At 38.8% G+C, this 27970-nt stretch overlaps 2 protein-coding genes across 2 annotated transcripts; both read left to right on the top strand.

The window, feature by feature from the left end:
• Nucleotides 1-1663: 1663 nt before the first annotated feature.
• On the top strand, nucleotides 1664-7086 carry kiss1 (KiSS-1 metastasis suppressor). Its single transcript, XM_036001985.1, has 3 exons — nucleotides 1664-1694; nucleotides 5461-5587; nucleotides 6722-7086. Exons 2-3 carry the CDS (start codon nucleotides 5497-5499, stop codon nucleotides 6961-6963), a joined length of 333 nt encoding a protein of 110 aa, XP_035857878.1. The 5' UTR covers nucleotides 1664-1694; nucleotides 5461-5496; the 3' UTR covers nucleotides 6964-7086.
• A 5340-nt stretch (nucleotides 7087-12426) lies between these two features.
• On the top strand, nucleotides 12427-25988 carry LOC116034524. Its single transcript, XM_031277222.1, has 4 exons — nucleotides 12427-12672; nucleotides 23508-23780; nucleotides 24973-25557; nucleotides 25975-25988. Exons 1-4 carry the CDS (start codon nucleotides 12624-12626, stop codon nucleotides 25986-25988), a joined length of 921 nt encoding a protein of 306 aa, XP_031133082.1. The 5' UTR covers nucleotides 12427-12623.
• Nucleotides 25989-27970: the final 1982 nt, after the last annotated feature.

Genomic DNA, 27970 nt, shown 5'->3' with positions numbered 1-27970 from the left:
CATGCAGCTGTGGAGCAGTACAGACAATGTCCCACCTGCTGGAGTGTGAAAACACCCCCCCCAGTGCAGCCCCCGGGACCTGGCTGAACGACTCCATCAGCTGTGACCTGCGCCAGATATTGGCAGAACCACGTCTGAAATTGCAACGGACTCGAAGAAGAAGACCTTCTTTTTTAATTTCCCCTCTCTTTAAATTTTCTATCTGGACTTTTAATGTAATTATGACTAAAAATGTCCTTCATATCTAGGCTACATGGGCATAAACCATCGTTTCACACTCCCATAGCTCATGGTAAGTCTACCTTGGATGGTTTAGACATTAGGGTTAATAATCAAAATCCTTATGCAGAATATAAATGGGATTTTACCTTCCAGAACCACATTGTGATCAAAATAATGTTATCCAAGTAGTTGATGGGTTTCCTGTTGGGCATGATGGCTTGATTTAGCCTATTGCTTTTAAAAAGCTAAGAAAAAACATTATCTAGCTTGATTGAACCGGAATGTTTTATCCCATGTGGCAGAAAATGACGTCTGGTCAGAGCCGGATTAATGGAAAGATTACACTCCAAACAATCCCCCTCCAAATGGATACTTTGTCATTTGGTGAATAAATAAGATTACTTTTAATTGCCACTTGATTATTATGCTAATTTATTTATTTAGGCATTTTAATGCATCTAATTTAGGCTTATTTGAAGTGCCTGAGATAAACTTGTTTTCTTTCTTCTTCTTCATTTTTCTGCTTTATAATTGTACACTATAGTATGAATACATTTAGTGATCCTTAATATTTGAAATGTAGCTTTGAAGTGTTTTTTTTCAGTTAGAATATTGTTTAGTGAGTCAGACACTGATGGCACAGCGCTGTATTGTGCCTCTTTATGTAGCTAGGCTCTTTTCTTTCTACCAAAAATGTTTTGTGCTGGTCAGCGGGTACTTGGATGCAAAAATATTTCAAAGGGGGTACATTATTGAAAAAAATATGAGAACCACTACATTAGTGCAATGCATTGAATGGATTTCTGTGTGAAATCTCTGCAACTTCATGTTTTCTCTTTGTGATTGTGTGTTGAGTGAATAACAATGCCTGTAGGAACGCTTTATTGAATGGGCCTCTACAACCTGGGATAGGGGATTGGAAAATTCAATCCATAAGAATGTACAGTTCATATGCAATTTCCATCCATTGATTGGAGGATCCATTGTAAATTGGGTTGCCTGAATGGACGGCAGGTTGGCACCAATGGTTTTCTCTGCAGTCCTGACTTGCGTGACCTGTTCCTGACCTGTTTGGTGGCCGATCCAAACAAACCACATCATTTTAGTTCCTATTACACAACCCACTTCACTGTCACAGTGTGCTTATTGTCATGACCTCCAGCCTTTGTCTTGACCACAAATCTCATTTCAGGTCTTTTAATGGGAAGACCAAAGTAGAAACCAAGCCCTAGCTGGAATTTCACTTATCTTTGTAGGACCAAATCTCAAAAGAAGAGGTGGATGAACAGAAAGGAAATGAGGAGTGATGGCGTAGTGTGTCTGTTGGTGCATACGTGGCACCACACACATGCTACCAACCAGTGATCAGTGATGATGACGCAGGAGGTGTCCCCCTATAAAAGAGACCCCTGAGCCCAGGAGTGTGGGAGCAGAGGGGTCTCAGTCAACGCTTGCTCGCCTTCAGCACACAGGTAAGATCACAGCATCACATTTCATATACACTCATGTTTTGTTTGTATCTCCAGGAAGTCTTTGTTTGGTGATATGAGGTTGTGGTCACTGTAGTCAGGGTTCTCACAGTCTTAACATCCGTGTGTGTGCATCCGTGTAAGAGTGGGGAAATGAATGTTTGAGTATTCTCATGCATCTGTGACAAAAAGTGGTCCCGGTCAACACCAAACAGCATCAGAAAGAGTTCTGGTTAAACCGCACAAAAAGCCATGGAGGTTTGGTGGGTTGGGAAGCATAGGCGTAGATTTTGAGCGGGGAAGGGGGGGGGGGGTGCAGAGAATATGTCCTTCCCAAAATTTAGAAGAGGTGGATTTGTCTCCTTCAAAAAATATGTAAAAGAAAAACTCAAAACATGTACGGCAAACAAGAACTGTGTCTACTTGTGCTACATCGGGGGGTGTTAAATAATATATATATAACATATATAATAATAAATAACACAACAGCAGCGTGAAAAAATGGAGATGTGACTGGTACTGGGATCCGCATTGCATGGCATTCACGTGATCCCAGCCCCCTCGGGCTTGGACCCCTAATTAATTATAATAATAATTGCCTTAACATAAATAAAGATCCCACCATAAATTGATGCAGAAAAAAGCACAAATTGTTGCAAAAAATGTACTGGAATGCAGAAAATGGAAGTATTTGACACTCAAAGTATCATGGGGGAGAACCCCCCGGTTACAATGTATCCGATGTTGAAACTAAACCTACACCCTTGTTGGGAAGGATCAACGGTCAGAATGGAAAGTGCATACTTTGCAAGCTACTGGAACCATTGTCCAGTGAGTCTACAGAAGCAGCACTGTGTGGCTGCAATGCAAAGGAAACCAAATTGTTGCATGGAGGTTAAAAATTAGCTTTTGATCCTTAGCAATTGTGCAAAGTCAGAATAAAGGTATTTTGCATGCATGATGCTGTGAGCATGAAAGTGTGATACGATGTGAGTGGAGGTAATGCAGAGTTCATTTGTGCAAGGATGGCAGAAAGGTCAGCTGTTAGATGTCATGGTATTATATCAGGTTTGTGTGATGGGTGTAGAAAGATGTAAAAAAAAATGAGATGGAGAGATGTGAGAAGCACAGTCCATTTATGCAGTGAGCAGTAAGAGAAAACGCAAAAGTGGCGTTGTGTTCTCACTTTTTATTCTGCGTTTAGACACATCTGATAAAATATTCACCCGCGAGCGTATTCGTGTATGCTCAATACACATACAGTACATGTCAGCACTAAAACTATCTATTATGTATGCATTCTGTGAGTTTGCAATCTCAACATATATGCATTTTATTTATCTTGTTCCTCTTGTTTTACTACCACATAACAGCTGTGTCTTTTCTCACCCTTGCACTCTACGCTTCGTTGTTTTATCTTGTAAGCTATACTGCTTTGTAACAATTTAGAATAAAACAAGCCTCAGTGCTATACGCACACAGACACAGCTGTACATTCCAAACATGAGCAGGGACGTAAAACCCTGGCACCGATGAATTATTGATCAAAAAATGGTTTGGTTTTTCATCTCTGTGGGGTGTGTTGGTGCTGAGGTCAGAGTGACTTGTTCCCCAGCAACCAGTGTCCAGCTGCTCTCAGAGGACTCTACTGGTCCATGTCACAGACAGGGGACAACATCAGAGATGTTTCAGCCAGAGCCAGACTGGACCAAAAGAGCTGCCAGTACTCTCTCATTCTGCAATTGCATGACATGCTCATCACATGTGTCTTGGATATATTCATATTTATACGCATATCTTGGTAATATATCACTTTAGATGTATTTTTGTCTGCATTTCATTACATACACTCAGGGTTTGACGTCAACTTTTGTTGTTCACAAGCCACAGTGGCCAGTAGGGTTGGGGACCATTTTGATTTTAACCATTCTGATTCCAATTCCGATTCTTCCTTTTGATTCTCAATTTCCATTCTTTGAGGGGTTGGAGTTGAAATGGGTCACATTCTTATTTCACAGATAAGAAGAACATTTTATTTGGATTCAAAGGTGATTTACAGTTTTACCGGGCTTTTTCAACGTAAAATAAAGCCACGCTTTGGAGCACCGCTCACTGTGCACCGTGGCTGCAACACAACAAGAGCTTGGAAGTACGGTGGACCAAAACTTGCACGTGTTAAATTTAGAACCGATGATCGGATTCAAAACCAAATTTTCCAAATGATTCCAATAAAAAAAGGATTCCACTGGAATTGGAATTTTTGAAACAATTCCAAGATGGAACCGGTTCTCGATGCTCAATCCTAGTAGCTAGTGGTTTTTCAAAGTGTTTCCTGCCAGGAAACTAAACAAACGCTCACATTTGGCCTCACGGAAGTGTACGGCAGAATTAAAAATGTGTGGGAATCACAGTGTGATTATACCTGTGATGGCAGATATGTGTGTGTAAACCCATGTCTTATACAGGTATTCGGGTCAATACTATATATAATATAAATATAAATAATTATAAATAATAATCAAGATTATGGCAAAGTCAGCGGTTAGTTTTTTTTAATGGAGGCAGATCATTTTTTAATTGACATTTAAAGTCTCAGAGAACAGGACATCGTGACCGATAACACCCAATCAGGCGGCGAAACATTGGCATCAGTGTCGGTGTTGCCAAAGGTCTCCATTTGCGGCCGTTGAGACTGCAACACGACCCTGCAGATTCCAAACCAAAACGGGTCAGAAGTGTATCCAAATGTCTCTGGTTTAGGGGCTCTGAAACTCCAGAGCAGTGTTTTTAAACCAAAACGTAGCAATGTAAATGTAACCTTAGCAGATTTTTCCAAATTGTAATATTGGTTGTGTTTCTTGATTTCCCGTTCATGAGGATGTTTTTTCTTGGTGATGATCAAAGCTACGGAGAGTATTGTATAGTATATAGTATATGTTGGATATGTCTCCAAGTAAGCAGAGAGGAGGGGACAGTGGGACGTGGCAGTCCCGCCAGAATGGTTTAGATGGTGTGCAATGCAGTCCCATACAGAATTCATGTAGCTGTCTGTGGTGTTTTGTGAGCAGTGCGGACAGATTTCTGAGTCTATAAAACCCATTTTAAACATCCTTTTTCCCGTGTAGTGTTCTCTATGAATACTCTTGCACTGTATGAGTTGTGTGTTTGTGTTGGTGGATATAGAGCAGATGTTTTTGCAGATTTGAGTCCAGAAGTCGGCACTGGGTATGATCTGTTGGTCTTGAAACTGATTTGCTGCCCTTATCTTTATTTAGACCTATTTTTACATACTAAGGAGTTTGCAATTTCTGACTAAGGCTATAGAAAGCTGTAGCTGCTCCAGAATAAAAGTAGATTTGTGGATAATTTTGTAAATTTGTGTAGGTTAAACACTGAGGAATCACAGAATATTTCCATTCAACCACAAAATCATTCAATACAAAGGAGTTTTAATGTATTTTGGGTTATTTTCTGATTCAAATAACATGCAAAGAATTGACACAATCAAAATCAGTAAAATCTAAAGTGTATAACGCTGCCTGCAATTTCTTGACTTAGTACTACAGTATTACAGCTAACGTGTTTTTTGTGTGTGTGACAATTAATAAATAATAAATGTAAGTAAATCCACACATAGCAGTAATCCAGACTGCTATACTTTCTACTTTGTTGAATCTGTCTGCAGCAATACCGAGAATGTTATAACTTTTGTTACACCCTACAATCTGCTGGGATGAATGACATTTGAATCGTTTCTGTCTGCTTGCAGAAGAATTTCAGCACCTCTGCCATACTGACTGTCACGATGCCTCGACTCATTGTTGCTCTGATGATGGCTGCTCTGTCAACAGAGGTCTACATCACCGGCAGCATGAAATCCACCTATGACAGTGAAGGTACAGTCGTGAGTTCTGGAGGTTTTAAAAGCATCCTGTAAATACAGATCAATGCATAACCTTGAATTACACTCTGCATGTCAGCACACAGACTTTTCTAATGAACCACTCGTGCATATAGCTATGAAAAGTAATGCACTGTAATTTGTATATTCCTAGTATTGAAGGCTTTCAATGCCCTTTGTATTGTGCACTAATCGATTCATTCTGCACAGTTTTCTCACTCTTAAAACAGCCCCATTGGGCCTATCATAGTCTATATCCACGACGTTCCACTTCCAGGATTGCTCCGTTGCTGGCTGGAAATTCCGCCGTATGCATGTCTTTTCGCCGATGTCCGTTTCCTTCCGCTTCCGTTGTGTTGTAATTCTAAACTCTGGTGGATTTATGAAGACTATGGTTAACTGCTCCTCAGATCTCTGCAGGGTAAATCCAGACAGCTAGCTAGACTATCTGTCCAATCTGAGTTTTCTGTTGCACGACAACAACTTTCGAACATACAAGTTCCACCAAAACAAGTTCCTTCCCGAGGCTATTTTACAGCGGCACCGTGGCTCCGACCGGCGCTTAGTGCCACCCAAGACGGTTGTGATTGGTTTAAAGAAATGCCAATAAACCAGAGCACGTTCCTCTCCAATCCTGGAATGCTGTGTAGACTAGTCAGGCCCTCCTCCACAGCGTTGTGGAGGAGGGTCTGACAATGCGATACTAGGCCTATCCTAATATGGACACTTAAAAACAAAGTCCTCCAGAGCCACAGAATACATTACTTCAACTGTTTCACAGGATGAGAAGTATGCTAGACCAGTAGTTCCCAAACTTTTTTCACATTAAGGACCCCTAAACTGACACAAATTAGACAACGGACCCCCATTTGAAAAGATTTCGTCCCAGGGCTGTCCTAAAATTTGCCTCTTTGTTAAAATCAAGATTTCAGTTAAAAGTGTTATCAACTGACTAGTTAACTTACTTTGGTTTTATTTTAATGAAGTATGTTGCTGTATTAATTTCTTTTGTGCTTTCAGTTTAAATTTGGACGTATCTTACAATCCGAGTCACATAAGCATTTATGAACAGGTTGACTATAAGTCAAAAAGGGGGACGCCACAGATCTTTGTCTTGTTTGTTCTTCAGATCAGGCAATACTCAAAGCCCTGAGAGATTTAAGCCATGCATCGATAGCGCTATCAGCAGAGACTTCTGAGAATTTACCTGCTGATAAGATCCATTCAGCTGACGGAAAGTTTCTCAGGACGGGATGGTGGTTCCTCCCTCAGACTGCCAGGAAACGTCAAGATGTGTCCTCATACAACCTCAACTCCTATGGTCTACGTTATGGAAAACGAGACAAGAAACCTGATGTTATTCTGTGTTAGATCTGATCTTTTCACTGATTGTGTTTTGATTAAGTTTGTACATTCAGAGTGGGGAAAGAAAATAATGTAACTGTCCAAGGCTCAATAAAAAAAAAAAAAAATCAGTTAAAGGTGATTCAAATATCTTTATTCTTTATTCTTTTATTTATCTCAAACAATCAACATAATGCTGTAGAAGAAAAACACAAACGTACACAAATCAATCAGAATTTCCCAACAAACTAAAAAAGGATGAGTTTGAGAAGGAGCAGGCGGAAGCATAATGCTTATAAAGTATTTTTTTTTTATTTAGCACATCAAAATAATTTGTAAATAGTAACCAATTCATCATAAAAACAGGTGCAAGGAAGACAAGAAACCCCAAAGGGTGTATAGTGTCTCTCTTTAACATAGAGTATGATTACTAGACTGTCCCCTAGACATTGTTCCCGCCAGAATGGTGAAGGAGGTTTTTAATAGCACCATTGGGTCTAGTCTTCTTACTTTTTTTAATTCTTGTCTTAGTTTAGGTTCTGTCCCAGCTGCCTTCAAACATGCTGTGGTCAGGCCCCTACTTAAGAAGCCTAATCTTGACCCCACAGTGTTGTCAAATTTTAGACCAGTCTCTCATCTGCCTTTTCTTTCTAAGGTTTTGGAAAAAGTTGTTTTCATACAGTTACAAGCCTTTTTACAGCAGAACTCTGTGTTTGAAAAATTTCAATCTGGTTTTAGATCACGCCACAGTACTGAGTCTGCACTGTTGAGAGTACATAATGATATTGCCTTGTCTGTAGATGCCGGGAATCCTACTGTTTTAGTGCTCTTGGACCTCACAGCGGCTTTTGACACAGTGGACCATGCAGTCCTCCTCTCTCGCCTTGAGCATTGTGTAGGCATCAGAGGTTCGGCACTTGCATGGTTTAGCTCCTATTTGGCTAATAGGAGCTTTTCTGTCATGATTGGTGACCTCTTCTCGTCAGCTGCTCCTCTCTCTTGTGGGGTTCCCCAGGGCTCAATTCTTGGCCCCATTCTGTTCTCTTTATATATGCTGCCTTTAGGGGCTATTATAGGAAAGCATAAACTGTCATTCCATTGTTACGCAGATGATTTGCAAATCTATTTGCCTATTAAAGCAAATGACAGTGTCGCACTAAACTCCCTGCTTAGTTGCATCACTGATATTAAGCTGTGGGCTTTCAGAAAACTTTCTTAATTTGAATGAAGATAAAACGGAGTGTATTATTTTCAGTACTTCAGGCACGCAACATGGTCCAGCTTTGAGTTTGGGAGCTCTAGCATCCTACACTAGGTCAGCCGTCAAAAATTTGGGGGTTACTTTTGATTGCAGCATGAAATTTGACAAGCAGATCAGTAATGTTGTTAGAATGAGCTTTTTCCAGCTTTGTCTCCTGGCTAAAGTTAAGCCTTTCCTCAACAGGTACGATCTAGAAAAGGCAATTCATGCCTTTATTAGTTCTAGGTTGGATTATTGTAATGCTCTTTACGTTGGTCTGAATCAGACCTCCATCGCACGTCTTCAACTTGTGCAAAATGCAGCTGCTCGCTTTTTAACAAACACATCTAGACGTGCACATATCACTCCCGTTCTCTACACCCTTCATTGGCTCCCTGTGCGTTTTAGAATCGATTTTAAGATTTTATTGTTTGCTTTCAAGGCCTTAAATGGTCTAGCCCCGGAGTATTTGTCCGAAATTTTAACATTGCGGGAGCACAACCGGTCATTGCGGTCTTCAAACCAGCGACTTTTAGAAGTGCCGAGGTCTAGATATAAACGGTGGGGTGACCAGGCTTTTGCAGTTGCTGCCCCGAGACTCTGGAACAAGTTACCCCCTGATATTCGCACTATTACAGATGTAGCTCTTTTTAGGTCCAAACTTAAAACGCATCTGTTTAGTCAGGCTTTTAATACGTAGCAGTGGTGTGACGATTTTGTTCTTTTGTTTCTCTGTAACTATTTCTGTTTTTACATGTTCTTTCTTTATATTGTGTGATATGTGTTTTTATTCTTGGTTTCGATGTTAAGCACTTTGGATACCTGCTGGTTGCTGTAAAGTGCTATATAAATAAAGTTTGATTGATTGATTGATTGATTACAGTTTACAGTGTCGACAACACTGTATAATCAACATAAAAATAAAATAACAGAACAAAATATACACATCAATACATTTAAATTTATGAAAAAAGACAAAAAACAAACAATGAAGAAAAGAATATAAAAGTAAATATACTTCACAATGTCATATTATTACAGAAACAAATAGATATGCATACGAAATGCATATGCGTCACGCGTGCATGTACGTACATGTGTGAAATGTGAAAATTGTAGTCATACAATAACTTGCACAATACAACAACATACAACCATACACTTACACTACAATTCAATTCCTATGTTTAGGTCTCTTCCTTTCTGTATTGATCAATTATTGTTTTCTTGAATCTATTTTTGAACTGTATAATATTATGGCTCTGTGTGATGTCATTGTTTAGTCCATACCATAAGGTCGTCCCACAAACTGAAATACACATGCTTTTAACAGAAGTTTGCACAAGAGGTTCATTCATTCATTCAACCTTTATTTATCCTTCAGGAGATCACATTGGGGCGACCCTCATTTTCAATATCATCGAGTCAGAGTACAAAGACAAATACAGAACAACAACACAGAAAGTAAGATCATGAGAAAAATAGAAAGACAATCAAACGTTCAGAATTGGAAAATTAATTGATAAATACATTAGGATAATAGGGATGCAAAAGAAAGTGCAATGATGTAAAGCAGTTACATGTAAACGTTTGCAGGTTTAAAACCAGATTTCTAAATTGTCCAAAAGGCACAATTGGGTTGATTTGAAAAAAAAAAGTGCTCTAATTTGTTCCAGGAGTCGGGTGCACTAAAGTTATAAGCTGTTTTTCCAAGTTCAGAGCGAGTTCGTGGAACATGAAGTAAAAGCCCGTCAGCAGAGCGAGTCTGATAATGTCCTTCTGAGTAACTGAGTAATTCTGGAAGGTAGTGTGGTAGTTTTCCAACTAGAGCCTTATAGATAAAGAGAGTATCTCATCTTTCTTGGAGAGAAGACCACCCAATACTTATAAAACATATTCAGTACATATAGAATACAATGATGTGTACCATAGGCATGACCGGTTATGAATCTCAAGGCAGAGTGATAGACTCCACTCCAGAGATTTAAGAGTTGAAGATGATGCACATGAATATTCGTTTTCTTTGCGTGATCTCATACAGAAGAAAGGGGGAACTAAAGTGTTCACTCCAGAACCAGATTCAAACAGAGATTACCAATCAGGATTTCTAGAGAGACCAAGAGACATATGGTTCACAAAAGTAAAAACAAATCTCTTCTGACTGCACCTTGGATTTAAAAAAAATACACAAAAAAAATGACTTTCAGTTGCACTTTCATGTGGCTCTTTGTAGTTTGCCTATTTGAAGCTAATGTACTTGCACTTACTTCTTGCTGTCCGGAGTTTGTACCTTCAATGTCGAAAGCATTTAATTGAAAGTTGCTTTGGATAAAAGCTGAATGACATGTAATGTAATGTAATGTTTTGAAAGTATACAGAGCATTTGGACAGCAAAACATACCCTACTGAGAAATGTAATGCTTAATTGCAAATATTACAATAACAATACTCTAGGCTAAACAATTATCTAATTATGCAGTAAAAATGCCCTGAGTTTTCAACCTGTCAATTAAAAAAAAAAAAAATAGTATAGCAGAACAGCAAAGTGACACTACATCCTTTGGAATTTAAAGAGATAATCCACAGACCTGGCTGGGAGCAGTTTCATGTAGGAACTATGGTAGGAAGAAAATAGTTCCAACATGAACCTGCTCACCACCAGGTCTGTGAGTTGTCTTGAGAAAACGGGTCATGATTTATAAAAAGAGACATTGCTGTTGAGGTTTTTCAAATGCCTTTATTTATTTATTTATTTTTGGCACCACAAGCAGAGCGCCGTCTAGTTTCATCATATTGGAGAGAAGGCAGACATTACGATGGCCGGTATCTCCAACACTGGCCAACTCACACCAAAACACATCTACATTGATAAATAGCACTACAGGTAAGAGGGGAAATATGTATTTTTGATTTTGGCGTAAACTGTTCTTTAACCAAACCTTAACTAAAGTGATGGAAGATCAGTAAAGTTTCATATCATTTTTGTAAGTGATGATTTATAAGGGTTTTGGAAGCCACTGACAATTTGTTACAGTTATCTCATCAAAAAAAGTTAAAGGGTAACTTTTCAACCCTATTTCCCCATGTTTTTTTTGTCTAAGTGACTGATGGAAACAACAATCTTTGACATTGATCCAGTATTAAGCGAGATCGCTGCAGTCGGCAGCGGCAAAACAAGCTACGATGTAACGTTAACGGGAAATTGCCCACCTAACCCAATTCCGTCCACTAAAAGTGCTGGTTTTGCTGCTGACAGGCTCAGATTATTATTTTAAGTGTCTGACAACATTATGGAAAGGATCCCTACGGAGATTGACCTTTTTGTTAAAGAGTAAGATCCTTTTTGCTTAACACAAACAGCCCCAAAATCACCATCGCCAAACCAGTAACAAAACAAAATAGTAATTGTATCACTGTAAAACACATCTAATCCAAAGTCGTCAGAAAAATAAATAAAACTATCATAAGCTGTTTTGGTTTGTCTTTCCACTGTTCCAACAATCACCACTGTGGTTTGGTTGAATAAACCCTTAATTCACCCATTTACCTGTGAAAATATGCTGGCTCTATACACGCTAAAAGTATTGTTTATTTAAATGGAGTCTGGTGGATTTGGCGATGGCAATTTCAGAGCTGTTTCTTGTTAAACAAAAAGGATCTTACTCTTTAATAGAAAGGCCTATCTCTGTAGGGATCCTTTCCATATTTTAGTCATCCACTTTGAATACTAATCTGAGCCTGTCAGTGGGAAAAACAGCATTTTAGTGGACGCAAATTGACAATGCACATTTTCCCTATGGATTACATAGCAGCCCGGTTCACGGCCAACGGTTACAGAGTTTCGCTCAATACTGGACTAAATTTCAAAGATTTTTGTTCCCTTCAGTCACCAATTCATGGGGAAATAGCGTTCAGGCTGAAAACAAAGGAGAATACCATTTAATATGTGTCATGTTTTTCATTTAGTTTGGACAAGTCCTCCAAATTAAACAGGATGGGGAGGACAGTCTCAGCTAGGACTGATGAGACATTTTTAGACCTGATAAAATTGCATCTCTGTGTATTTTAACCTCCATTTCCTCTTGCATCCTGAGTGGTAAACCACTACTTTCCACTTAGGCAACACATTTGACTGCGTGGGTTTGCTTTTGATGTATCGTTGCTCAGCGGCTGCACGAAGCATTAACTTTTGACTCAATGCTATTAGTCTTTTAATCTCCAATCGCTCTTTCATCCTGTGTCATAAGCCACAAGTTTCCACTGAGGCTACAAGTGTTACAGGGTTTCCTGTTGATCAGACATTGCTCAGCGGCTGCATAAAGCACTGATGCAGATCACACTTAGACCTAAGAAGTACAAGAATCACAAATACTTCACTTAATACTCTCAAACAAATAATTGAATATAAAAATCAATCATTACGAGTCTGGATCTGCGAAATACGACAATGAACAGCTGTGTCGTGAAACTATGCATATTTCTGTTCCTTGCAGAGGGTAAGTAATTTTGATTTTACTTTTTCATTAAAATGAAAAGAACACTTTAGAATTACCATCAGTAATACATGGTAAGTTAATAGTTAATTAAACCAGGGTTTTTCTCAGAAAAGTTGGCGGCCGGGCCCTACAGTTTCTGTGATAAAAGAGTCATGGACGGATGTGCGAAATTGAGACGTTAAAAAGCTAAACACAGATTCCATTGGGCCATACATTAAGACTAACTAAGCTAACTGGAGATTTGGAAACATGACTATGTCTAAGTCTCCAACTGAGCCGACTCACTGTAACTGTAGTTTAAAAAAACATCTGAAAAATCAATATGTAAAAATAATTCCCAGGGACTTAGGCCTTAGTGGTCCTCCAGGCTTGCAATACACTGGGGTAAACCCTCTAAACTGTTAAAAAGAACAATGAAATCAGTGGCGGTTCTACATTGAATTACGTCCTGGGCGAGAACCCCTTCGAGCACCCCACCCCCCAAATAAAAAACAAAAAAAAAGCACACAATTGCAGAATTTTGCAGAATTACTAAATTATAGTGTATATTTATAACTTATACTGTCATATTTTGTCCAGAATTGTGTTCATTGTCTTTTGAAACTGTTGGAGGTGGAGATTGTGCAACTTAAAAAGTGTTTCCTGTTGTAATTGCAATAGTTAAATAATCGGATTCTCTTAGTGTGTTTTTAAAATGTTCTAATGAAGGATTTGTGCAATTGAGAAATATAATTTTCTCTTTCACTTATGTTGTTATAATAATATATATATATATATATATATATATATATATATATATATATATATATATATATATATATATATATAAATGTACCAAAAATACAATCATATATATAAAAAAATGACAACAAGAGCAGAGAGCAACAATAATATTAAATATTAAGAATAATATGCAAATAAAATACAGAATAAATATTCTAAATAGCATAAATCCTTCATCACATAAATGTGAAAACGCACTACAGAGAATCTAATTATTACACTATTGCACTAAGAACAGAAAACACAAACTAAAACTAAAACCTGACCTTTCTGGCCTTCCTTGATGCAAAATCATCAATGATGTTATCGTATGAAATCTGCTCCCCTTGAATGATTGATATTGACGAAAGGGCCAGTGAGCCGTTCCTGGGACATGGTTGACCTCAGGTGTGACTTGATCAACTTTAGTTTTGAAAAGCTCCTCTCTGCTTCAGCCACATTGACTGGCAGAGTAAGTGCAATCCTGAGAGCAGTCCAAAATTTGGGGTAGATCTCCGATAGATCCTTATCATCTCCCTCCCCTTTCCCCTTTCCATTTGGGAGACCAAGCAACATGGGCGCCGATTTATGTTTTCCTCCATGGGTGCTCACGGACGCACGCCCTTGAAAAAAACAATTTGCATTTCAGACGGCCGACATGAACACACATCACGCTATCAACTCGATAATAAAGCCGTAAAGTAGGCTATCTTTCAACTCAGGATAGGATTGGAGATGAAAAGTTTAACTGACACATAACCGTTAAACGCGTTATTAACGGCGTTAACGCAAACCCATTTTAACGGCGTAAATTTTTTTTATCGCGAGATTAACGTTCTTTTTGGCCTAGCAAACTTTGGAGTTTTTTTCACATGCTGTTGCAACAACTAGTAACGTTAGAAAAACCACAACACCACACTGGATCTAGCTAGACCGGAAACAAAACAGGCACGCTGCACACACTTGTTTGGGCTTGCGAGCCAAACAAAGAGTAGTAGGTTAACGGTACGTTTTGAGTGGATGGCGAGCGCGAGATGCCGAAATGGATGCCAATCAGATTCTGAATGGAAAGTTCACTTTTAAAAAATTGCCAAATGGTTCCATTGACAAGACCAAAGTGATCTGTGTGTTTTGTCGTTGTGAACTGAGCTATCATCGCAGCACGTCCAGTCTGAAATACCACCTGATGACCAAGCACACAGCTGATGCGAATTCTCCGCCCCCTCGTCAAAGCCAGGTGACAAAAGCACAAAGCAAGCCGATCCACTTTTCCATGTTGATAAGAGCATTAAAATGAGAAAAAAATAATTTGACAAAAATTCTGGACAATCTCTGGACATTTAGAATAGATACAATTGTGAGATTAATTGCGATTAATTGCGAGTTAACTATGACATTAATGCGATTAATCACGATTAAATATTTTAATCGTTTGACAGCACTAGTATAAAGGCTTGAGGCCTACCTACACGCTATTGTATGCTCAGTAATATATAATATGCAACTACATTTTGTACAACATATGTGGGGGGTCCCTGCTCCATCTCTATTTCAGCTAAGGGGTCCTTGGCTTAAAAAAACATTGAAGCATTGACCCCAGATGTAAAAGATTTAATGGGGCCATAATAATGTTACTTGATGAGTTGAAAAAAGAGGTTGCACTTCAACTCTGGAGATTTTCTGGGTAGTGCTAAACCCAAAATCAAATAGGCCTGTTCCAAAAAGTGAAGAAAAGGTAGCACATCTTAAGTTAAGCAGGACAAAGTACTGTCATTTCACATATTTCATTAGGCTCATATAAAAATAAATCAATAAAAATAAATCAATGCTGACGCATTTCGGCACAAAGCCTTCTTCAGAGCAATTCTTTTGTTACTTGATGCTTTATAAACCACTTATTAACCATTAACTAATTATTATAAGCATCAGTTAAAACTTTAAAATAGCCATCCAAATAAAATGGTTATTTGGTTTGGTTTACATGGTTTACAAAACAAGTATTAACCTTCCACAACTGAGGGGCCCGAGCAGAAAAGGCCTTTAGTTTTCAGGTAGATAGAGGATCTCAGGTTAGGTTTAGGCTCAGACGAGGTGGGAAGATCAGCTATATATTTAGAAGCTAACCCCGTACGAGCATTAAAAGTGATCATTACAATTTAAAATCCACTCTAAAATGGACTGGAAGCCAATGAAGTGATTTTAAAATCGGAGTTATGTGTTCTCTTCTGTCATGAGTCTGGCTGTGACATTTTGAATGTTTACTGAGTTTTTTTTTGTGAGAGGCATGAGAAAAGGGCATTGCAGTAATCTAACCTAAATCTAAGTGGTTTATAAATATCTTTATTAATCAAAGTTGAATTCACTTTCAATTTACCGTTTATTCATCATGGTAATTATAAAGTGTTACAGGTAACGGCTATTTTTTATGCTGTGTGTTTAAAAGAAATATCTAATTGTATGTAGCACTTTGCAAAAACGGCCATATGCTTTAAGATCTGGGACAGGAAACAAAAAGCCAAAGCCATAATATAGAGCTTGAAAACGGATGCACATTGAAAAATGTACAGCGAGCTGCAGCAGTAATGTTGTGGACAGTGTTGGCAGCGTGGCGACTTTCTCGCTAGATTTAGCAACTTTTCAGACCCTCAGCGACTTATAAATACATTAAAATATATTTAAGTATAGCGGAGACGAGACGGCGGAATGGGAGCATGTCTTACAGGTCTCATAATACATACATGAATGGGAGTGGATGGCTAGCAGAAACAAAGCCCCTTGAGCAGAAATGGATAAAGAAAATGGTCTTTTGAATGGCAAGTTGAGTTTCAAAGCCCTTCCAGATGGTTCTCTCCACAAGACTAAATTTATTTGCATGTAATGTCGATGTGAACTCAGTTATCACCGCAGTACATCCAGTCTCAAACAGCACTTGAGCACTGAAAACAATATCCCTTTTGAAGTACATTTAAAACAGATTAAAAAAATGTGTGATTGATCTTGAGTTAACTATGTACAATCATGCAATTAATTGCGATTAAATATTTTAATCGACTGACAGCCCTGTAATTTACACACGTCTACAATCAGTTACAGTCATTCCACTTTGGACTCGTTAACCCAGAGCATTAATATGGTATCATTTCTTGTGTGCTATTTTCTTCTATCCAACTAAGGAGCTGCCGATGAACAATTTTCTTGTTGTTCACAATAGAGGTGTTTTAATTCTCTCTTTAATATTTCCCTGCCTTGCCACGTTCAGCATCCAACTACTGTCGGACGACTCAAACCTAAAGGCTACATCAAGAACCATTGCCTTGTGATGATCCTCTTTTCTCTCCTAACTTCCCACCCCTCTGTCTTCAGTAAAACTAAATTCTTCAACCTTCTTGAGCTGTTTTGAGCAGTTTCTGTCATTCTCTATTAGATAGATGCCACATACAGTATAGTTTACGAGTACATTTTCATTGGTAAGCAAGAATAGAGAAAGACAGAAACTATTCCAGCGGTGGCAGCTGCTCAAGAAGTCTGAAGAAGAAGTCCGACTGTAATGTGAGAATTTAGATTGACTAAAGCCAGAGCGGTGGGAAGTAATGAGAGAAAAGAGGATCATCACAAGGAAATGATTCTTGATGTAGCCATTAGGTTTAAGGCCATTATCAGCTTTGAATGATCATTCTTGAATGTGTCTATGCTGATGCCTTCGGATTTGTCAAACTCTAACTCTGTGGACTCATTATGGCACTTAGGTTCCACTTTACAATTTTGTGTCTGAGCCTATTTTCTCTCACTGAACAAGTTTACATAACTTTGATACTTGTGAGGATTGGATTGCCTTTCAAGAATTCACTTTCATGCTTTATTTTTTAATGATATAACCCCATGACCATGTGCTGCCAGTTTGATCACGCCTATTCAGCCGTCTTGCCAACTGGCGCAGCAGACACAATCTGTGAAAAATGGATATCTCTGTCACACTCCTCCAACACCAAAATTGTTGATCATACCATGATAAACGTAAATGATTCTCGGTAATGCATGGGAACTTAGAATTTCTGACATCTCAGAAGGTTCCAGTGTGGCTTTGGAGATTGTCTCAGTCACGTCTTTGATTATCGCTCTGATCAGCTGTTTGAACACACAGCACTTGTGGTGGCCCTGTAGAAGAAAATGAATTCAGTCTCATTCTAATATTCTATCTCCTGTTCACTGATCCAGCTACTGCTGTTCTGTATGACATTTAACTGTGCTGAAACTATTTTTCCTGATCAAACTTTTAGTGTTTCCCGATTTAATTAAGTCTTTTTGCCTTTTTCTAGCTTAGTGTGAAGAGGAAGCATTTGCGTTAACATGCAAAGCAGTAACCAGTTGGTTAAGTGAATAACCAGATTATGCCAGTTCTCCCCATATGTGCAACATGTGCGGGGTAGAATGGGAAGAGTGACAGGTGTATCTCTGCCTCTGGTACAGTAGGTGGTGCTCTGCCAACGTACAACTGGTCTTTTTCTTCCGGTTGACCTCTGTCAAAATCAACAACAACTTGGAAAGCGAGGAGAACAGGGACGACTTTTGGGGTCTTCTTCATTGTAGGCTACTTGCCTTATGGTAGGGTGACCAGATTTCCCGGAAGTAAAACTGGGACACTTTGCGCGTGACCGTAGTGCTCGTGCACGCACATGCTTTTTAACGTGAACATGTGCCAGCCCAGGTCAGACATAGACACAGACAGAGCACACATAGGTCAACTGCTCACAACATAATGGGGTATCTCAGTTAATATTCATGAATGTTCTTGGTATGTAGCCTACATATCTAAGAAATAATATTAAAAGACTTTGAGTGAGTTTCGTGTGGGACCAACTTTATTTTTCAGAATTAAAGCATTCTTTTGGAAAATGCACCCACTGAACTTGTGAAAAACTTTGTGAAAAGGTATTTTTCATTGCATGGCACTAAACAAATTATTTGGAACTGCTGCCACAGGCTTGAACTAAAGTTATGGTAACACTTTACGGTAAGGGTACATGAATTATGAATTCATACATGAATTAATTCATGATTAGTGCATTACTTCATTCCTTTATATCTTATGAATCATCAGGAATTGACATGAGTTCATAGCCTCTCATTCATGACCTCATGCATGAACAACACATCAAGTAAAGCATTAGGTAAGGTGGCTACATCATTATGCACAAGTTGTGTTCCAATCAGAATATGTTAATTCATGTAGGCCTACCCTTACTGTAAAGTGTTACCAGTATAATTCTAACCAACAACACACACACACACACACACACACACACACACACACACACACACAAATGTAATCTCATTTGATAGAGCAGATAGCTTCCCTATTGGAAACATTCATTCTGTATACAGTATTTGTTAGAGTAGTGAATTTGCTCAAGAATCAATTTGTTGGCTGAAAGCCTACTGTGAAATTGCGCTTAGGTTTCAGCAAAATTGGCCCGTGTGATGAGTAGCGTCTTTAAGGTGGGAATGGTCATACGGTTCCTCTCTTCATTCCATGTGTTGTTGCGAAAAGATCCGCTCAACGGGAGCATTTGTGCCCGGTAGACACATGGCGAACTGACAAAGGAGACCTACATTTTTGAACGGAATCTCCCTGCTTTTGAAATGCGCGAACATTTCCACCCAGCGCTCGTCCGCTGACTTTCCAGCGGACCTAGATGGACTGGTTAAAACGAGACAGATAATAAGAGGCATTGCGACAATGTTTACAAATATACATTGTAACGCTGGCTGCACAGATTATGCAGACGCAAACCGCTACGATTGACACACACACACACACACACACACACACACACACACACACACACACACACACACACACACATTGTTAAAATCATAAGCTGGACGCTTTATTAGTCTTTCTACATGGGTTTAGTTAATGATCAGGCTATAATAAGACCACGTTGGCTATGTAATCGCTGACAACGGGGACAATTTCATAGTGGTTGGTGTAAACCGGGACATTTTAGCGTCCCGACAGGCTTTTGTCGGGACTCGGGACACGCAACTCAGAATCGGGACTGTCCCGGTCAATACATGCAGCTTAAAAACCCCATTGTATTTGGGTTAAGGCAATACCACGGTCTCTCAAACACCATGTAAACACTGCATTGGTTTTTGACCCGAAAATAAAAGAGAGCAGTTGGAAACAACGGTGCCAAAAACACCAGCAACAACACAAGCTTTAAACCTTTAAACCCACTGAGGACTTCACCATGGCAAGTACTATCATTAAGACCCATTTCTGGGACCATGAGTAATCCATGTTCTCAACGCTTTCCAAGGTGTTGTGATTTCGACAAAAGTCAACCAGAAGAAAAATGCTTATTCTAGTTGTGTGTTGGTAGAGCGCCACCTACTGCACTGGACGTAAAGTCACTCCCATCATTCTTCCCACTCTTCCCAGCTCATGTATACTGAGAGAAATGGCATAAGCCAATTATTCACTTAACCAGGGGGGGGGGAAAGAGAGAGAGAGAGCGAGAGAGAGAGAGAGAGAGAGAGAGAGAGACTCTCTCTTTTTTTCCCACAGCTCTTAGGGCTTTCCCATTGTACCAAAACCCATCGTAAATAAATAAAGTTAAACATACCATGTCTTTTGCATGTTAAAGATGTAATAATCTTGTTATGGTCTGTAAACAGAGTCAGTAATCTTGTCATCCTCCTGCATCTGATATAGAATGGAAACTTTCAAGTGCTCAGACGTCATGCTTTGCATATCAGCTACAAGGTAGTGCACTCAGAGAGAGAGAGAGAGAGAGAGAGAGAGAGAAGCAGTACCTGAGCTGTCGGTACAAAATAAAAGTAAAGTGGGAATGTAAGACAAAATGAAAGACAAAAACAAACGATATCAAACGCACAGAACCAGAGACTGCTATACAAATAATATAGATTTTATTAACATACAATATATAGCCACTACAGAAACCATCAAAAACCCAATAAGCAGACAAAAAAATAGAAACAGGGTGGGGCTAAACTGCACTATCAGAGGGACACGTGTAGAGTTAAGCTCCAACAAAAGAATTTGTCACAAAATATGAAGGCAATTTATAGACACACAAACCAATTCACACAGTTCTACACACTCAAACTGTCTATTGACAACACACTAAGGTAGCTTAAACCATAAAAAGACATGCATGCAAGATGGCTCCTCTACCAGCCAGTCCCCCCTCTAACACAGCAGAAACCCCACACAAAAAACAATTCAAAACAGCCCATAGAGTAGGTTAGTTAAAGGCTAAAACTGGGGGAAACAGTGGTTGGCTCATTTTGCAGTGTCTTTGTTTAAAACTAGAAAAACACAGGCTATAGAAGAAAATTTCACAAAAACTTTTGCAAAACATGCAATAAAATAAGATAAATATACTTATCAAAGATAGAATAGTCTCTTTACACTTGGAGGTGACTGGAAAGTACATTTATAAAAAAAAATATATAGATATAGATATCTTTTTATTTTATGCTGAGGGGAGGGTCATCCAACATTTTTTAGTCTGGGTGGGGGGGTCACCCAACTTTTTTATTCATGAAAAGAGCAAAATTTCAAAGGGGCTTGTTTGGTGCATATTTATCCATGTAGCTCTCAGTCTCGGCCCCCTAGCAGATGGTCTGACCGCATACGCGGAGTTTGCTGGGGGGGGCAGGAGGAGCACTGCCCCCTGGTGGCTCAAACGGGTAATTGCATTGTTTTAAAAATGAGTGGAATAATTACATCTGGCATGACCAGATATTAAATAAATATCTTAAATAACACAAAACAACTAAATGGTGATACATTTGATTTCATATACTGCTTTGTTAAAAAAATATTACCTGGCTGACGACGGGAGCAGCAGGACGCAAAAAAACGAAAATTACTGTTGCACTAGTCTGGACATCTTGCCGTGCCAACCTTGCAATAAAGGTTTCCTAAATGCCATGTATATAAATGTGATGTCAGCTTACTAATTGATTGCAGGTTTTGTGTAGATTTGGACTTTTATACGTTTATTCCACTTTGTTTAAACGGCGAAGTGGACAGGCCTCGTATGTGACGCTCATATCGGCCTTGCTGGATACACCGTGTCATTTACCTTTTTGTGGATCTTTTTTTCGTGTCATTGGATTACGGCAAAATGCGGATCTTTTTTCTCAACGTGTCTTAACGTTTTATGGTGAGTTTGGAGAGGCATCTCAACAGACTGTAGGTCCAACACTGATTGTTCACTGTTACATTTTAGTTGAATTTAAGCGTCTGTCTATTGCGTTCCAAAACAGCCGTGCCGCGATTGGATTTCATAAGGGCGAATTGTTACAATGTAACTTAAAATCTGCTTTAAAAATAAACATATATGTTTTGGAATATAATGTTCAGCCTCGGCAGCTTTACCTATGTGCTAAAATATACAATGACGATAGTGACAAGTCCATAGCAACCAGTGTTGAATTGGTAAGCCTATATCCCAGTGTCCTTTGCTGAATGGACTCAATGTTTTATTGTTTTATTTCATGTGAATATTAGTTTACTAGAGGAGTAACTTAGTATTTGAAGTAATGCAGTAATGCATGAAGTGTGCATTTAGTTTCCAGTGTTTATTGTGTTTCCACAACAATGTTAGTGAGTAAATCTACTGAAATGGCCACCACACCATAACAGAGGAGTGTGATGTGTAAGATGAGGATGCAGAGGTTAACTCCTGTATGTCATGGCTGTAAAAATTAAATGGTATCTGTACTTCTTTGCTAAGTGCAAATGTGCACGCAAGGGGAGGGTTATTCCTCTTTTTCAAGTCATTTTGGAGGGTCATAGGAGAATTATTACTGACGAGGGGAGGGTCACGTCTTTTTAGGTTAGAGGCCACAAAATTCCTCCAGTGGTCCCTTAATTAAATAACAAACAGTCCCTAATGTTAATATTACATAAAAGATCTTATTAACCCGCTTAAGAACATCTCCATTTGGCATGAGCGTACCTTATTTCTTGGCTGATGTGCCTGAGCAATCACTCAAATTGTTTGTCCCTCACCCAACATGAGGAATCTAACAAAGAACAGGTTTTATCATTTAACAAATCTTTAATATGGTGGGAAAAAAAATACTTGCTGACTAAACAGTTCAATGTTCACTAAAATTATGCTTTAAAATACATTTTATATCAGGAAAAGGGCCTACCCCATCAAACACCAAACAAAGGCGGGCCTCGGCTGCTTTCTCAGGAGTATCTTAGGGGGTTTTCACACCTGCCTCATTTAGTTCTGTTGAATCTTACTAGAGTTGGTTTCCCCCCTTGGTGCGGTTCGTTTGGGCAGCTTGTAAATGCAGCAATTGCACTCGGATGCGCACCAAAAGCGTACACTTTCAAAAGAACTCTGGAGCGGTTTGTTTGTGGTGAGAACGTGATCCGACCTCGAACTGACGCAACTACTAGGTGTACTGCGCAAGTTTGAGCAAAATAGCTCCTGTAGTCAAGCTCGCCGTCACTCCCATCTTAATGGTTCAATGTTCAAACCAGCCGGAGCTAAAGTTGGAGAAAGAGCAAAGTCTCAGTGAGCAGAGTAGACGTAGTAATGTCGCTCGCGAAACAATGTCTGAAAAATGATTTGCATGAAATTAGCTGGTTTGACCATGGAGATGCAAGAAATACGCAATAGTCCCTCCTGTCTTTACTTTCTTGCTCCCGGCCCAGACACATCTGACCCATATGCAGAGTGAACGTTCTTGCGTGATTTGTAATGATTTGAAATGATTTGGTTCGCTTGGATTTTTCTCAGTTTGAAACAAAACCGAACCAAGGGGAAATCACTCCAAGTTTACCAACTCATCAATTGATTCGGACCAGAGCAAACAAACTACAGGTGCGAAAACGCCCTTAGTGCAGGAAGAAATGCCCAAGCAAGCTCTCCACCCCCGTTTAAACTCTGCCTCTTGTCTGAGTCCTAGTGCTATGGCTTCCTCTTTCCTTCCCTCCCACACATTTGTGCAGGACATTGAAGTTGATCATCATCATATCATCTGTTGCTACAACAGTAATATCTGTTTTGTCATTCCAGGTACTCTGGGAGCAGAGATGACCATCAATGTGAGCACTAGTGCTTCAGTTACGTTTGTATGTTCCAAATATGAGCACTTAATAAAGTGTTCCTGCCCTTCATACCTTAAGGATTGCCACATATGTATGGAAAGGACAGATCTGAGATTTCCTTCTACAATCAATAATCTTGAGAAATATTTCGAGTTATCTGGACTCGAGCACAGTAACTCAGGACTGTATGCGTGCTACGACTGGAAAATTGGGCAAAAGTACAGATTAAATGTGTTGAAAGGTAAGTCAATTTGTTAGATAGCTATTTTTGCACCGTTAGCACAGATGTTTTTGTGATTTTGTTTGTAAGACTGAAGTTGTTTGAGCACTATGGAAAAGGTTTGTGCCACATATAAAAAATGTATTTAAATTCTTCATGGATATATTCAAATCATACCAGACATGAAGAATACGGATTCACACTTTCCTGTCTGCAACTATATTCATTAGGAGTCTTTAATGTTTTTTAAACCAAGTACCCCATAGCTGAAAGAGAGACAGATCAGGAACCCCCTACTATATATATATTGTATTAAATGAAGTTGCATATCAAACTGGGTCTACAATAACGTGTAGGGTGGCCTTAAGCCTTTATACATACATTTAATGCATAGAATACTAAGCTATAAAAACAATATTTGTTGGCATGATTTTATGAATCATGTTTTAGTGTTAAACATACAGTGAATCCTTACGATTAAAGTTTTAGTGCGTAACTTTTTGATATTAACGAATGTCGGTTACAAAACTTTTAACTGTATCTGTGGATGGCTACGTGGTTGACTATCTTACCTATAGGCTAGTAAACCATCATTAATGTTTTTTTTTTCAACAAATAGGCTGATTTATATTTGCTAATAATATGTTGGATTCATGTTAAGAAATTTAAGTTTTTTTTAAAAACGAGTGCCCCCCTGCAGTAACAGTAACTGTGAGGACCCCTAGGGGTCCCGAACCCGAATTGTTGTGTATACGTTTTTGTACGATCTCATACGAACCTGTTCACGAGAATGCTTTGAATTAATTAACTCAAAAAACTTGTAAACAATACAATCAAATGCTACAAAAATGTATTATTATGATATCCTCTCATTTGTAAAAAGGTGTTATTTTTGTGAAATTAAGCTTTCCACTACATTGATTGTCATACAGTATACTTCTATTGTATTTATGAAATACTGAAAACAACCTAGTACACCTTTTCCCCAACCCGCTCAATCCCATACATCATCAGCAAAGTTTCCACAGATTATAAATAAAGCACTACACTTTTCATTGAAGCTCAATAACCTGACCGATGTAAACTCGGTCTCTCTCTACTGTGAACTCTGTTTGCGCATATTAGTGACACCAAAGTAAAAGTTACTAAATGGATTGCATCAGTCGAACTGTGCTCAGAGCCCACTAATTGTTTTTGTTGTTGATTTTGTCAGATCAAGACCAAACTGTTGTGATTGGGACTGTGGGACAATCAATAGTTCTATCAAGCAGCAATAAACTGGACATCATGGCCGCCTCGGAGAAACACTGGTGCCGCTTGGACAATGCAAATGTCTGTCAGCCAAACACGGTCATGGGTCCTGAAAATGGACCCAGAGGGGATTTCCAGATCCTGGACACTGACAGCTCCTTCTCTCTGGAGAAACGCAACGTAACACACAACGATACAGGATCCTACAGATTGACACTGATTTTTCCAAATCAGACAAAGGTCTATGTAGTGAAACTCCAGGTTACAGACAAAGACAATAATTTGCAGATCATACATGTTCCAGATAACCCCAAGCTTGAGATCACATGCCAGTATTCCCAGGAGTTGCAAAATTTTTCGAAATCTTGGCTATGTGACAATTCAGAGTGTCCCGACACAGTGAGGAGTGTAGAAGATAGATTCAAGTCCGCCCTAGTGTTGACTCTTGATCATGCGCCTTGCTCAAAAATTAAACAGTTCATGTGTGTGGCAAAGACTTCAGGGAGCCATAAGAATTCCAATGTTTATTTAAAACATTATAGGCCAAGTCCTATTTTATCAGTAGATATATTTCATATAAGAAACAAAAGACTGAAGGTACCTATGTACAGTCTGCTTAAACTCAGTTGTTATGAAGTTGCCAGGGATTGGCTTGATTACAGATATTATGGCGAACGTTCACGGCATGACAAACCTTTTTTGTGTAGAGTGAGTGCCTACCAAAAGTGTATCATTGTGACGGAGAATATAATAGAATATAATGAAGCAGCCATATTACAAATGTGTATCACGCCAAACAATGATGAAACAACATATCGCTGCACGTCCAGCTCCCGGACTTCAGATGTTACACTTGCTGTTGTGGGTATGTACAGTACAATATTTACATACACTTTTTACCTTTATTTTTTCCCCAAAGAAATATAAGGCATATCTGTTCTTCTTGTCATGACATTTGTGATAGATGACACTTTGTGACAAAATTGAAGGTCAAAACTAAGTTTAATGTAAACTAGGAAGACAAACTGGGGCAAAATGCAATGACTTAATTGGAAGTGAAAACAATATAAAGAAAAATATCAAATGAATTCCAAGTCAGGGTTCAACTGAAAAAGAATTAGATTAGGGCTGTCAGCATTACAGCGATGAGATTAAAGACAGAGCATATAACGCGTTATAATTGTGTTCATTACTTTAATCGTGTGCACCAAAGATTCTTTATTTTACACAGTCACTGGTGCTATTACCAAATAATCTTTGCTACAAAGAATTGCTATGTTCTAGAATCTTTAGCAGCTACTATTTTGACCCTTTGAGGCACCTTTACTTGTTGTCAAGCTGCCACAGACACGTTCTACCTCCTGCTGCAGCCATGGAGATGAACAGCAAAGTTCTAAATGGCGCGTTTTATTTTAAAAAAACTCCCAGATGGCTCTGTTGACAAGTCAAAAGCAATATGCACCTTGGGTGAAATGGAACTAAAATATCACCGAAGCACTTCAAGTTTAACTACCATCTACGAGCTAAGCATGCAGCTAGTACAGCTAATCAGGTTGATGCTAGCAGACTCAGTCAAAGCACTATTTTGGAGAGTGCAAGTCGCCACAGACCTGTGGATGAAACCAAATCAAAAGAATTAACTGAAGCGCTTGCGAAATGGGCGGCAACTTATTGCAGACCATTTTGACATCTTGTGCATGCACTTTTGCTGTATAATTTATTTTTACATTTTTCAAAAAGCAAGCTTAAGGCAAGCTATATTTCTGAAGACATTGATAGTGTTACTGTTGTCTTGTTGCACATCTTTTGATTTGAAATAATCAAATAGATCTAAAAGTCAAGTTCATAGTTACTTTCTTTGCATTCATTTGATTCCCAATCAAGATACACTGGTAAGAATTGGTTTACATTGATAATACAGACTCAAAAACAGTTTGACAGCCCTAGAATAGATCAAAAGTTTCAGTTTTAAAAGTCATCTCAATAAGATGGGAAACTGTAAGCATTGGTCATTCATTCAAACACTTATGTGACATGCACTTCTTGGCTTCTTCTTCCTGTGAATGTCCAGTGTCAAAAGTAATGGAGGAAGTAGTGTGACATTTTTCACGCTTAGCACTGCAAAATCTCATAACGAGGAGGTCTGTGTGTAATGGATGAAGTGTGTCTGACTTGGAAACTGGCAACCGCCAGTTTCCAAGGTTTTTTAAGGTTATGGTTACTCTTTCCGTAACCTTAACCTTAAGTTCCTTATCCAAACCCAAACCTTATCCAAACCAAATCATACTGTATGAATTGTTTTGATATGGATTGTTTTGGAAGGCAATGACAAACCGGTTTTGACATTTAGGTATAAGGACTTACAAAGTACAAAACGTACAAAAACATAAACCCATCTCAAACTAGTCCATCAATAGTGTACAATGCTGCACTCCCCAACTACATTGTTAGTTTTTCTTTTCCTTTTTACCTCCAATGCCAATACTTTTAAATTTCTTGCTTTTTATATCAGTGCATGGCAACTAAAGCATGGTTAAGGTTACATAAATGTATTGGTAACTATGGAAAAGAATTAGGGCCAATGTGAAAAATGTATTTGAGTTCTGAGTTTAAAGTCAGAATTCTGAGAAAAAAAAGTCGCACTCTAAGGCCTGCGTCAGGAATAAGTCACTATTTACATTTTAGGGCAATGTTGTTTTTCTACAATGCACTGTATTATCTAGTGAATATGGATTCTCACCACAATTTTAAATTCATACCACAATGCATTGCAAATTTCTGGTACCTAGCAACCAACAAGTAGTGTGAATTCGTGAACATTAATACAGCTCGCAAATTCATCTTTTTGAAAGGTAAGCGGTTGTCAAATAGCTAAATATGTTTTAGCTGGCTCATGCTGGATTGTTGTTTTGGAAGAATAAAGGTGAAATGTGAAACTATCATATGCGAACCATGGATGT

Source organism: Sander lucioperca, chromosome 6 (assembly GCF_008315115.2).
Source record: "Sander lucioperca isolate FBNREF2018 chromosome 6, SLUC_FBN_1.2, whole genome shotgun sequence".
NCBI classification, from domain to species: Eukaryota; Metazoa; Chordata; class Actinopteri; order Perciformes; family Percidae; genus Sander; species Sander lucioperca.
Note: the sequence above shows the minus strand (reverse complement) of the source record. Positions and strands in the feature narration are given on the sequence as shown.